General features: G+C 38.0%; 1 protein-coding gene across 1 annotated transcript in view; it reads left to right on the top strand.

Moving 5' to 3' along the window:
• TMEM65 (transmembrane protein 65) overlaps positions 1-11836 on the top strand; it is a 28442-nt gene extending 16606 nt beyond the window's left edge. Inside the window, exons 3-8 of the mRNA XM_057368333.1 lie at positions 3464-3508; positions 5591-5658; positions 6409-6463; positions 7637-7679; positions 8322-8427; positions 9945-11836. Coding sequence (XP_057224316.1) covers positions 3464-3508; positions 5591-5658; positions 6409-6463; positions 7637-7679; positions 8322-8427; positions 9945-10040 — 413 coding nt within the window. The 3' untranslated portion in view covers positions 10041-11836. The remainder of the gene's footprint in view (positions 1-3463; positions 3509-5590; positions 5659-6408; positions 6464-7636; positions 7680-8321; positions 8428-9944) is intronic.
• The last annotated feature ends 849 nt before the right edge of the window (positions 11837-12685 follow it).

Here is a 12685-nt window from a genome sequence, read left to right as displayed (position 1 = left end):
AGAATAATAATATACCTAAAGCTAAGTTGCATGTACTTGGCTACAGTTGGCAGAGGGAATTTAACTTGCTGGGTTTAGGCCAATTTGTGGATGATGGTATTATTTATGTTGATGGTTTTATATTTCCCTCCTCCAACCCCTGCGTTCTCCCCGGATTCTAAGTATTTTTCTAAAAAATAGTTGGAAAAAAAAAATAAATGACAAACTCAAAAAATATCAAGAATAGATTTAAGAAGCAGTAAATTTTTTTCTGCTTCAGAGACTTYGCTAATTCAGGGTTCATGACATGTATTGCACTTGAACCTTGGTTTATAACCTCATTTATGGTAATGAATGTCAGCTAGAAAATAGCAATATTCCTCATTCCACCATTGCACTTTATTCCTTCTGCAAGAAGATGAATTCTAGTGTCTTATTGAGCATTGTGGTGCAGGATGARCGGGTGAAAGGCAGTTCTGGAGTACTTGAGAGTTGTTTTCTTTTTCCCCCAGACATTTAAGCTCTGAATTGTTTAGTTCTGACGGAATTGAGTTATTGGAAGGCAGTTTTGTGATTTGGATTTTTGTTTTCCCTCTGGTAAAACAAGCAAAGGGCATGTTTCCTTTGCTGTACTCTGTGAATATTTTTATTCTTGTTTTTTGCTGAGTCTTGAAAATTTAAATAGTCAGAACAACTTCCTATTAATAACTACCCTATTCTGAAATATATTTTGYTATCTAGAGTTTTAAAAAATTGGTTTAAAGAATTTTTTTGGCTCTCAGCGCTTTCATATCTTCCAGAGTTTTCAAGTATRTTATGCTTTAAAGAGGTGGTATTGGAAGTGATTCTATAAAAAGGTTTTTGGCTTTCCTGCCACAGTGGTTGGGGGTTTTTATTGCTCTAATTTTTTTTTTCCTTCTTACGTCCCAGCTTTTCACTAATCTACTCCTCTGCAAGTCGAGCTGAGCTGGAGCAGCCCCTTCCCTGCAGCAGGAAGTTCTCTGTACCTGGCAGAGGCAAAGTATCAGTTCTCAGGGAAGTCACCTTTGTGCTTTAAAGCCTGGTTTTGATGCTCCATAGGGGACAGCTTTTCCCATGAGCCTGGTCCTGCCGTGGAACAAGGTCCTGAGTACCCTGGTCTGACTTGGCCCTGCTTTGTGCTGGGCTGGAATGAGGTTCTCTCTCCAGCTCTGTCCTGGCTCAGGCAGAGAAGGAGCTTCCGTGTCCAGGGCATGTGCAGGGTTCACCAGCATCAGTTATCTGAACTTCATCTGGCAGACTTCTATCCCTGTCTCATTAATATGTGTAATCACATATTTTTTTAACAGATTAATTTTTATCTTAATGGTGAGGGAAGCTGTAAGCCAGGCATACTTCCAGATGAGTTTATACAACTGCCTTTTATGAAATAAAGTTCTTGGATGTGCAGCAGGAAGACACCGTTACTGACATGAGCTCCCTGTGGCTGATGAGGGGCAGTCTGGCCTCCAGAGCATTGTGCCACCATGTGGCACTGTCCCTGGTGACCTCTTTTGCCCTGATKGTGTTGAAGCTAGTCCCAAGGTAGTCCTTGATGTATGTTCTGAAGGAGGAGTTCATGTTCTTTTTAGTTATTGTGACTTGGAACTTCCAYTATTCCTAGATGTAAGACATTTTTATTTCTTTTTCTAAACACCCTTAATTCTTCCTTTTGGTACTATGTTTCTCAAATCAGTTTTGCACTGGTTTTTTTTTTAGCGTTTTTTTAATAGCTGTCTAGACTGTGTAGAYTGACAGGTGCTATCAAATTCAGTTGTAGTTAAATCCAGAGTAGTATCTCGTGACAAGCTRATAGTCTTTTGTATTCTGTATTGGTACCCAAAATAGATGGTAATTACCTAACCTAACTGGCTGTCATAATCAGGGAAAACGATGATGTGTTCCTCAGAGGTAGAGTGTTTCCTGGAAATTTGTTTATGTTGTTACAGTTTCTTATCACAAAATTCTTGTATTTGGAGACCTAGATCTAAAGACWAGATGGCACAGCAGCAGGGGTGGTTTCAGTGGCAGCGCCACAGGAAGCCCAAGAACCACAGTGGTTGGTGTGATAGCTTCCGGTCAGAGCAGAAAGCCATGGAGGGCAGCACTCTGTAACATCCTTCGCTTGTGTTCCTGGTTTTTGGGGTGTTATTCTCTCCCTGGCATTCAGCAGGATGGAGCAAATGGGTTTAGGGAAGCTTTAGGAATGTGAGGGAGTTGACTTGGGTTGCCTGGCCACCCTCAGGGCATCTGGAGCTTTTAGAAACAGTGACCTCAGCTAATCTCATTGTTTAAATGTGGCTTTGATTTTCCCTGGTGTTGTGGGAATTTACTGTCTCTGAGAAAAGCTGCCCAAAGGGCAGTACTGGTATGTGTAGATTGTTCTTTCTTTGTCCATGCTTCTATGAAAGATTTGCTTAACCTGTGAGGACAGAAGGAGACCATATGAAAATTGGTCCCCTCCCCAATCCTATCCTTCCTGAGCACAAGCTGAAAATTTTGGTCTGACATTTTCTGGCTGTCAGTGCCTGAGGTTTCAGAAGGTTGTCTCTCACAGGGCTCCCCTTTGTTTATCATGGCACAGTCTTATGTTTCTCTTCCAGCCTGACTTTTGAATCTTGAATTCCTTGGCATTGTCTAGGGGAAAGCAAAATAGTCTTTATTTCTGTAGTATTTGGGCTATACTTGTCCCACTTGAATGATGAATACAACTGGTGTTTGCAGAGCTTAGGTGGTATATATATATATTGGACAGAGGGAAGAAGCACCCCTTCAGGAACTACTATAGCTTGAAAGTTGTTAAAGACCTTCAATTACTGAAGTTATTTTGTAAGTCAGTGTCCTGGTTGGTGAATACTGGTACCATGATCTAACTTCTTTTCATCAAAATTACTTTRAGTGAATATTTTATTTTCTTCTTTACAATACCTTTGAATATGAGAGTGACTTGGATGCAAGAATACTCACTCTAGTCTGCGCTGCTCAGACGTAGGTTCTGATGAATCACTTTTTTTCTTCTATTCTTATATTGCCATGAAAAGATGCCTTCTTTGATAATATAAATGGTAGGATTTTTTTTTGCAGACTCTCTCTGGGGGAAAGAAGATTGCTGCATGTTTAGAGGACCTCTAAAAAAATAATRACATACAATTTTCTAATTTTAGTGTGTTTTTGTAATTGGCAAGTAAAAATGGCTGTTGGGCTGCTTCTGAAGTATGCTGTTCATTTGCATAATCACTTATACTACTTTAAGCTTGTAATGTTCTAAGAGTTTTTGGCTTGTAATACTGTGTTATCTTTTGTAAAARTAATAAAAATGTAGGTGTGAAATATTTTTCTTTCCCATTTGAAAACTGTTAAATTAYATAACTGCTTTTTTGCCTGCTAGTGATTTGGTAAAGACTTTATRATAAACCAAATTTGTGATGAAGCAGCTAACTTTCTCATTTCATTTTGACTTCTCTAGAGAAGTTGGAGGTTGCACCACCATCTCCAGGACAACTGAGACATGGTAAAAGAAGAATGTTTATTGAATGTGGTTCAGTATTTGTGCAGTCTCTCTTTGAATTGCCCTCATCTTTGTTCTACAAGTGTTGGTCCGTCCTCATCCATGTTGTATGGAGTCAGAGAAAATCAAAAACCAAGCACCAACACTCACCCTRCTGCCTTTGTTTCATAACACCTCGGCTGGAGAATGTGCATCACTTAGTGAAAGTAGGACAGAAAGCCCAAATGAGAGCACGCAGTTCAAAGCCAGCAGCCAACGTTGTTTTTCTAAGCCAAGCAGTGTTGATGCTGCAGTACCTCGTGGAGGTTTTGTGTTTTAAAAGGACTGAGAAGTGGTATAAAATTGCAGAGAAATTGGAAACTGATTGTATATTTATAATACTGTGATGGTTCAAATTCTGATTTCATTTCCGAATTAGAGTATTTTTGTGATTTTATACTCTCCACTGAGCAAATTTTTTAGGCAAACATTGTCCTATTCTAAGTATCTACGTTTATTCTGTTTTGGGTTTTTTTTTTCCCCCTTTGTCCCTGGGGCTCTGTTTGCTCCATGAATTCCAAAATTCTGTCCATTTCACTAAGAATGTGAGCTCCATTTTTACCTCCAGGGTTTGGTATACACATTTGCAAAATAATGGGCATATCTGTGTGCTTTTTTTGTTATCTATGTTTTGGTGGGYTTGTCCTGTGATAGTTAAAAAAAAGAGGAAATTTTCATACTCTTTGTGCTGTAGTCTTTTACCTGTACAGTTTAGAGGACAGGTGTGTTCTTACAAAGTAGTTATAGATGTCCATTCATGTTCTAGTACCTAAGCATGAAAGATTTTGAGTGTGGCTTTGGTTTTTTGTGGTCATGGATTCATACTGTCTGCAGGAAGGAAACCTAAAAGGTACTGGTACCAGTTTCTTTACACATAACTGCRAGGTTCATGCATTCTTCTTTCTTCCCTCTGCCTACATTTGCATGTCTTTAAGTTTATAAAATGTAGGAATTATTGTCCACTCTGAAGTGGAAAAAAACCCCAAACTCCAGCCAAATCCAAACTGAATATCTGCTGCATTTTAAATGTTAAAAAAATGAACATTTTCAACTAAGCTGTATTTTTGTCATGTATTTTGTCCTCATGCTGTATTTAGTTTTATCAAGTGAGCACCTTGAAACTCAGCTGGAGGCAGTGCTGTGCAAATTCAATCTCACCCCATCAAAAGCTTGCAATCTAAAACCTGAGAGAGAAGATGAAGCAGGATAAAAAGGAATGATACAGTAGCACTATGCTCATTCTTAGTAATTACTCAGACCAGCATATTCCAAGCTTCTGCAATAGAAAATATTTTTGAAAAGGATTTAATGGATTTCAGAAGTAAAAAAGAAGAAAATGCATGAAACAAAAGGTGAAACTTGATTTCTTAAGCAGTGTGTTAAGGAGCAACTRCAAGTCTAATTTGCTCTGAGGACAGTGCACAAACAATCAAGACATAGAAGATGTAGCTGAAATAGTCAGGTAATTAACAGTATATGACACACTAGTGAAAATCACGTTAGCATTTGCAGATTTGGCTGATGGAGTTTTTGACAAGAATCATCTAGCACCAGACAATGCTTTTAAAATATGGATTTTTAGGAATGTGTGAAGAAGATGGAGTTCTTGCACAGAAATAGTGAGGGACTTGCAGAGAAAGGGACTTTATTTCAAGCAAGAGAAGAATGCAGGGAGTCTGGTGAGACAGTCTGGTGATCTTCAGTAATAGTGCAACRTTGTTGGAAGGTCTGTAAATAATAYCAGAGTTTGTGTAGTTTTAAATATTTCTGTTATGCACTAGTAGGCTTCCATCTGAAATTGTACAARTGTTACCAGAATAAGTTGCTTTACCTGGTTCTTCACAAGCCATTAGTACATTTCTCTGTAGCAAAGGGTTTGACCACATCAAACAGCAACAAAAAGGTCACCAGTAGAATTAATAGGAAAGAAATTTTGTGTATGTTGCTTTTGCTTCTCTTAAAGCCAGTGTTAGACATTTCARTTGTTCCAGTGCTAGTGAACGCTCATAAATATTGATTTTTCTCTTTGTTACTTATTTCTTTTAGTGTTCTTCCACAATGCATTACCTTTTGTAGGGTTTGGATTTTTGGATAATGCAATTATGATTGCTGCGGTAAGTTCATTGTTTAATTCCTTGATCCAGTCTGTAAGATTCATAATTTACAAGAGAACATAATAGACTGGTCTGTGAGATCYAGTCTAGAATGTCCCCCTGCTCAGGACCTTCTCAAGGTCTCTAACCTCCTGCTCAAAGCAGAACCAGCTGTAAGATGAGACCAAGTTGTTAATGGTTTGTCCWGTGGGACTTGAGAAATCCAAAGGAAGCCTGTCTGAGCAACCTGTTGCAATGCTCAGCTGTCCTCGCAGTGCAAAATGTTTTGCTCTATCCAACCAGAACATGTCTTGTTTTAGTTCATGCACATTGTCTCATATCTTTGGACCACGTACTGCTGTTTCATAGTGCAGTCCATGTGCTTTTGTTTCTTCAGTTGAAAATGTAAGGAGCTGTGATACTGTGTTTTGTTTGCTCAGTATTTGTAGAAGTTTTCATTGAGAACTGTGCATTCAGCTAAGAATTGTAGTGGGGGAGATAGTATGCAGGGATAGGGGTTGCAGGTTTGTCTACCAGCTGCCTGCTACAAGAGTATGAAATATGAGAAGAATTTCAGAAGCAGGCTCTTGTCTTAGGGGAAAATATATATGCCAGGAAGATAGGATCTGTGTGATCTAATAGAAGAAATGTCCTTTCATCCTTTCACTTTTAAAATAGACAAGCCGTAAACAATACTTCTGTCAGTTGTATCACTATAATTTTTTTTAACTCCAAATCCCTCAAATAATGAGAAAACTGTTTATTTTTCAGGGAACCCAAATAGAATTGTCAATTGGAGTTGTCTTAGGAATTTCAACTATGGCAGGCAAGTATTAAAAATGCAGCACATTTAGACTAATATGGCACATTCCTATATTTTAGGCTGAAAGTAGCACACAGAGCTGGAAATGGCTCTTCCTGTCTTGCAGCTGCCTTTCCTAATGAAACAACCTCTGGGTGAGGCAAGGACATATTCCATTTGCAGAAATGGGATTTCAGTTCAAATAGCTTTTTGAAATGCTTGTTGTCGGTTTCAACCTAATAATTCAAATCCTGGGTCAGTTGAGAAAGTGTATTTGCATTTCTGTAATGGAACTGCTCTAAACTCCCTAGGGCCCAGTATTGATGTATGTATATAGGTATTACTACGTTGCTGTTTGTGCAAAGTGGAGATCAGTGTTGGGATCTTTTTATTTCACTTCTTGGTGGCTCTTCTGCCTTGGTGAGATACCACAGGAAGGCCAAGCAGCCACCCTGCTCCTGCACTGGCCAAAACTGATAAGGCTCTGCTCAACAGCTTTGGTGCCCCTGCAGTGTCAGAGGGTGCAGAGCTGCTCRTGGATCTGCTGCAGGTGCAGCATTGCTCAAAAGCACGAGGAGGGAGAGCTTAACTGAAAATGTTACAGCAGAGTGAGTTAAAGATTCGGAAATTTGCAGTCCCTGGTTCACTGTGAGATAGTCACAGGCAAACTTATCTCAGTAAGGTCTGCTGTGGAATCATGTATTTTGTGTGTAATTTTGTTCACTCATGTGCAGTATTTATTCTTAAATTGATACAGTTCATGGATATGTTGACATGCTTATCAAAGCTGCATAACTGAGTGACAGCTCCTTCTATTTCCAATGCTCCTGTGCCTCTTCAGGCCCTCGAAGGTCTTGCTTGGTGTCTAGCATCAGCTGCATGGAGCTGGCAACCATGCACAGATGTTCTGAACACTGGTCTCAGAAGTTATGTCAATTTTCAGGCATTAGTGTTGTCTTTTTTATTTGTCAAGTTTTCTCYGTGTAAATTTTGAAAAATAGTTGCACCTCCTATTAATTTTAGTCTGCCGCTGTTACTAAACTGTAATAAGGTCAGAATAAAAATACTAAAATAAAAGGAACTTAGTTCTAGTCTTTATTCTATATAAACTAAGTGATAACTACTGTGGAGTGGGACCTGGTTGTTTTGTTTGTAATTAAAGTATTACCTTTTCCTCTTCCCTCTTCTTCCCTCCAGCTGCYGCTTTGGGAAACCTTGTTTCAGATTTAGCTGGACTGGGGTATGTATGAACTTGTATTAAGAATGTGAAGTTCATTCATTGAGACACAAAATGGATTTTTTTTTGTAGTATAATACAGCTTTGCATAATACACCTCCTCAGATTGTTTTCCCCAGATCTGAAGATGTTTCCTTCTCCTCAGCTAAAACAATCTCTCTGCAATGTCTTCAAGTCTAGGGATACCTATTTCTGATAAAAACAGATACAGCTTATTTTAGTTTTTAAGGAAATTTCTGCATAACTGCTGATAGTAAAGCTGTTTGTTATGCCTGTTATTCCCACTTTCCCTCTGTTTTGTTTTCTGCAATTACAAGGCTTACCACTAACTAGTCTGTGTGTGACCTTTCCTCCAGTAAAGGTTGCTTAAAAAGCTCTGCAAAAATGCATTAACATTCACGCCAGTTGTGTTGTACTGCATGAAGATTTCCTGGAAATACTGTATATTAAATCAGTGAGATAATTAACTTACGTTGCAAAACATGACCTTTAGAATTCTGAACTCTTTCCCATAGTTTTCTCTCAATCACTTTATTAGTATGCTGAAGGAAAAGATATTGTTTTTAAGTTCAAGTATTTCAAAACCCTCCCTAGAAGATACAGTGAAATTCAAAATAATTTTGTTTCTTTTTCTTGTTCTTCCAGTCTTGCAGGTTATGTAGAAGCTTTGGCTTCACGATTGGGTCTGTCAATCCCTGACCTGACACCCAAACAAGCTGACATGTGGCAGACGCGTCTCAGTGCACACTTGGTGAGTATCTTGTGGGCAGCAATGCTGGCATGGAGTGTTTTCTGTTTAAACTAGCTGATAAATACTTTTTGTCACCTTTTCCATTGAATCCTTAATGATCACCRACATTGTGCATGTTCCCCAGAAGGTTTAGTTGTGAGCCCATGTCAGGGGGAGTCATGAGACTGGATATTTTTGGGCTTGAGTGTTTTTTTGTATGCAGCAAGCCCCAAGTGACTAGTGATGTGGATAGTCTCTGCAATGACTTTGTGTATGCTGTGCAGATAACCTGGATTGAGCTCTGGCTATGATAAGATAATTTACTTGGAAGTTACGACCCCTTAGTACTTTTCTCCTCTACRTTCTTTGCCAAGTGCTTGCTGTTCATAAACCTGTGCTGCTATGTACTCATTTCTAATATTCTATAATTAACTTGGATAGAAAATTAGTTTTCCCCTGGCCAAATTTTTAGCRTTTGAGTAATATTCACTGCCTGTGTTTACAGTTATGGGACACTCATCTTGCAGATTCATTCTCAGAGTKATTACTTACTTCACATTTAAACATTTGAAGTGGTCCCACTTCAGCAATGAGAGTGTTCATTTAATTATCAGAAACTGAGTTAAGAAACAGATATTTATTTCACTTTGCCAGAATGAGCCTTCATTGGGAAAAATGCTTGTGCAGGTTTAAGGGAAGAGAATAGCTGAGGAAAGGTTACAGGAGAAAAAAGTTTGGTTTTAGAAGAGATAAATCAAAACACTGAGTAGAGAAGAGCTGGCATATTGTCACGAGGCTACCCCATAGTCTGTCCAATATAAGACTCTTCTCAGTGAAAGCTGAGCCTRTGGCAAAATCTTGTCATTGCACTCCAGTTCGTTCACATGGCTTTTCTGTGAAAAGCCTCTTATGCACCTTTGCCTGTATGGTAGCATTTTTTTCTTTTTTACCTGCTGTCTCAAGTTTTTCAGCACTGTCCACCTACTGCAGTGATGTGGTTTGGAAGTTGCTTGTCTTACTTTATTTCCTCTCCTCTGGACTTACACATTCAGATAAATTCTGAAATATTTTCCTATTTTTATTGGTTTTGCTTTGTGCCTTTGAAAGCCATCATGTTTGCAAGGAGCCACTCATTCCTGCCTTCGATGAATTGCAGTACCAGATACAAGCAGATGCATTTATAATTGCACCTAAARTGTGTGTAGGTGCTGTATGGTGGTTTGTTGTTTTGTTTTGTTTTTTTCTTTCCTGACTTCCTGGTCATTCTGCTATGTTTGCTAGTTCTTAACACTTGTGCAGTTCGTCATGAGCATTGCCTTCCTCTTTCTTCAGAATTGTTTTTTATCACAGCAAAYACTGGTTCTAACCTTGTCATATCTGTCTCTCTCTCACTGACTGTGTTTCTAGTCTGCATGCTAAGAAAAGCGTGACTCCCAACTAAAAACTAAAACAAGGGTGTATGTTCCTGGTTGTTTTGGTATGTGGGATCAGAACCAACTGATCAGTGAAAAACTTTTTTTTTTTGTCCCTTTCTTTAGGGTAAAGCTATTGGAGTGACCATTGGCTGCATTTTAGGAATGTTTCCTTTGTTGTTCTTTGGCGAGGAGGAAGAAAAACTGGAAGAAAAAAAATAATGTTTTTACAAGACATATACAAATGTAAACTACTGTACCTCAATTATTCAATTATGCTGTCAATATTTAGGAATTAACAGACAGTAAACAATGTATAGACTTGGGAACAAAACCTTCAGCATGTCATTTTATGGAAACACTAATTTATTGTGGCCTTGTTGTGTTCAGTACTTCTTTTTATAAGATATCATCTAACTTTTTATTTAATTGTAAATTTTTGAAGTGTTTTCACTTATGGCGAGATGTTTACCACTTTCCCCTTTGAACTTATTATTTAATGGATTATTAATTCAATAGTCCACCATGGATGACAGTATCACTTTTGAGTTGCATATTGGTTGCTTAACAGTTGTAATTGCATGACAGAAATATCACTGGTGTTCATCAGGTCCTTCAATGCAGATTATTAAGAAGGTCAGTGATGAGTAATTTGAAGTCACTCACTTTGCAAGGTGACTGGTTGCCTCTCACCAGCCATCATTTTGCACTGCCCTAGATCAGGTATTTCAGTGACCTTTGACAGTATAGTTTCTTATTTCACAATTCTGACTTAAGTATCTCTGAATTATCTTCTGAGATGATCGTGTTGATGCTTTGACAAGGTAAGTGTTTCCAGTGTAGGCTCTCTACCAAGTCCATTTATAACTGGTGTTTTGACACCTTCTGTAGTTCCATATTCATGCCTATTTTTTCCTTTCTAAACAGTGTTTTAAGAATTGAGTTGAAATATCCTTAAATTTGTCTTCATGTGTTTTGAGTGTGGTATTAAAGAATTCAGACCAACTGTTTCAAAACCACAAGCAACTTTTTTAATTGTCCTGCTTAAAATAAGGATGGGAATAGTTGATTGAGTGGATGAGGCCAGGGAACAGTTCAGGGTATGAATGAGTGCTGGCATTGCAAGTTTGTGATGASTAGTTCAGTTGAAATGATAAGTGTACCATCAGTCTGGATTAGAGGACCTGATTTGATGATGATACCTTTGTATTTAAAGATTAAGCCTTTGGTACTTTTTTTTTTTTTTTTTCTGTGAGACAGTTAGTAAAAAACAAGCAACAATAATAGGAGAATTGAGGCCTTTTTAGTTTTCTGAGTTTTATTTTTGCAGTCTTACTTGGTGTATTATAGACCATGTAATTGTGCTTTTTTATATGGTTATGAATAAAATGTTGAAAACTATTGAATATTCATAATATTTCAGAATCTGAATTGCCAATAAGATAATGCTAAACTGCTAATTATCCCTTAGAGAAGAAGGTTTCTTACCTGTTTAAATACCATTTGGAAAAGCCACTAAAAAGTGGCACAGCCAGGGTGCTTTGAAAGTTTTGTTGCTGAAATTGCTAGCACTTCTGAAACATGGAAAGAAATGTTTAAAAWAAAATCAAGTCCCCTGCTGATTTTTATTTGCTATAGGAAAAGTCTTATTGTRACGTATGTGTTTTACAGAGCTCATTGTCATAAATCTGACTTCTCTGTTCTCGTTTCTAGAAGCCCTTTAATAGCAATACTGAGACTTTGGCTTTAATGAAGGTGACACTGTTGTATCTGTTGTTTGAAAAGCAGGTGTTGAAAGCTTGGAATGAGTAGTCCTRGTAGAGTGTGCTATACTTTGCATATTAAACCATGAAAATCTGGACCAAGCTGTAAAACTGAATGAAAACTCAGCCAAGCAACAAACACAAGTGCAGTAGAGTTTTGGCTTGCACTTTAAAGGTGGAAGCTCTATTGAAATAAAATTAAATAAAACAACAAATAACAACAACAAAAACCACAACTCTAACAAAAAAAAACCCCAACAAAACAAACCCCAACAAAAAACCCCTACCCACAAAAACAATCCAGAAGGGCAGTTATGCACTCCTTCCCCAATAGATATCTGCTGGTTTACAGTACTTCAATGTTCAGRAGTTTTTTTACTCATCCACACATTTGTCTTGCCTTAAACTTTTAACTTTTCTGCCTCTCCATGCACTTTTGTTTCCATACAAAGCYGTATGTATTTCCCACATTTTTCTTAAACTGAAGTATAAGTGAAAGCAATTTTGCATAGCTTCTTTTGTAGCTGTTTTTACAATTATTTCAACACTGTTTCCTATTATGATACTGGTATCTTGATTGGAATCTTCTAGCAGTGGCCAAATYTCTGTTCTTTGGCATTGTACCATTGGAAGACTGTTTTCATCACTCTCTTACAGCTCATGAGAACAATTGGAAGGCTGTGCCAGCTGTCACAGTAGTGTTTGTTTAATAATGGCAATAGGAAAGACTGTGTACTATTATTAAATAGCTTGTGCATGTAAATTGAGTACCTTTTGTTGCTGTATGTTAAACTATTGTACTGCAACCAGTGCTCTTAACAAGAATCAATGAACTAAAATATCTTGAAAGAAGTTMATCATGTGTCGTCTTGTTAAACTGTTTAGCTGACCACAAAAATGTGGAGGGCAAGTGACACATGGTAAGAAATATTGGGTATTTCAGTCTGATACCATAATGAAGAAGGTGACTTCTGGGGTTTCAGTATTTGACAAAGGTGAAAAATAACTTGTGATTTGAGAGAATAAGTGGTGCTGCTAGWGGCTGAGAAGGTCCTTGTTGGGGGCAAGCTGCCACCCTGAGAGCCATGGGGTAGCTTGCTTTGG

The sequence above is a fragment of the Malurus melanocephalus genome, unplaced genomic scaffold, assembly GCF_030028575.1.
Source record: "Malurus melanocephalus ecotype Western Australia unplaced genomic scaffold, MMel_1.1 scaffold_3, whole genome shotgun sequence".
In the NCBI taxonomy this organism is placed as follows: Eukaryota; Metazoa; Chordata; class Aves; order Passeriformes; family Maluridae; genus Malurus; species Malurus melanocephalus.
This window is presented reverse-complemented; position numbering and strand designations above follow the sequence as displayed.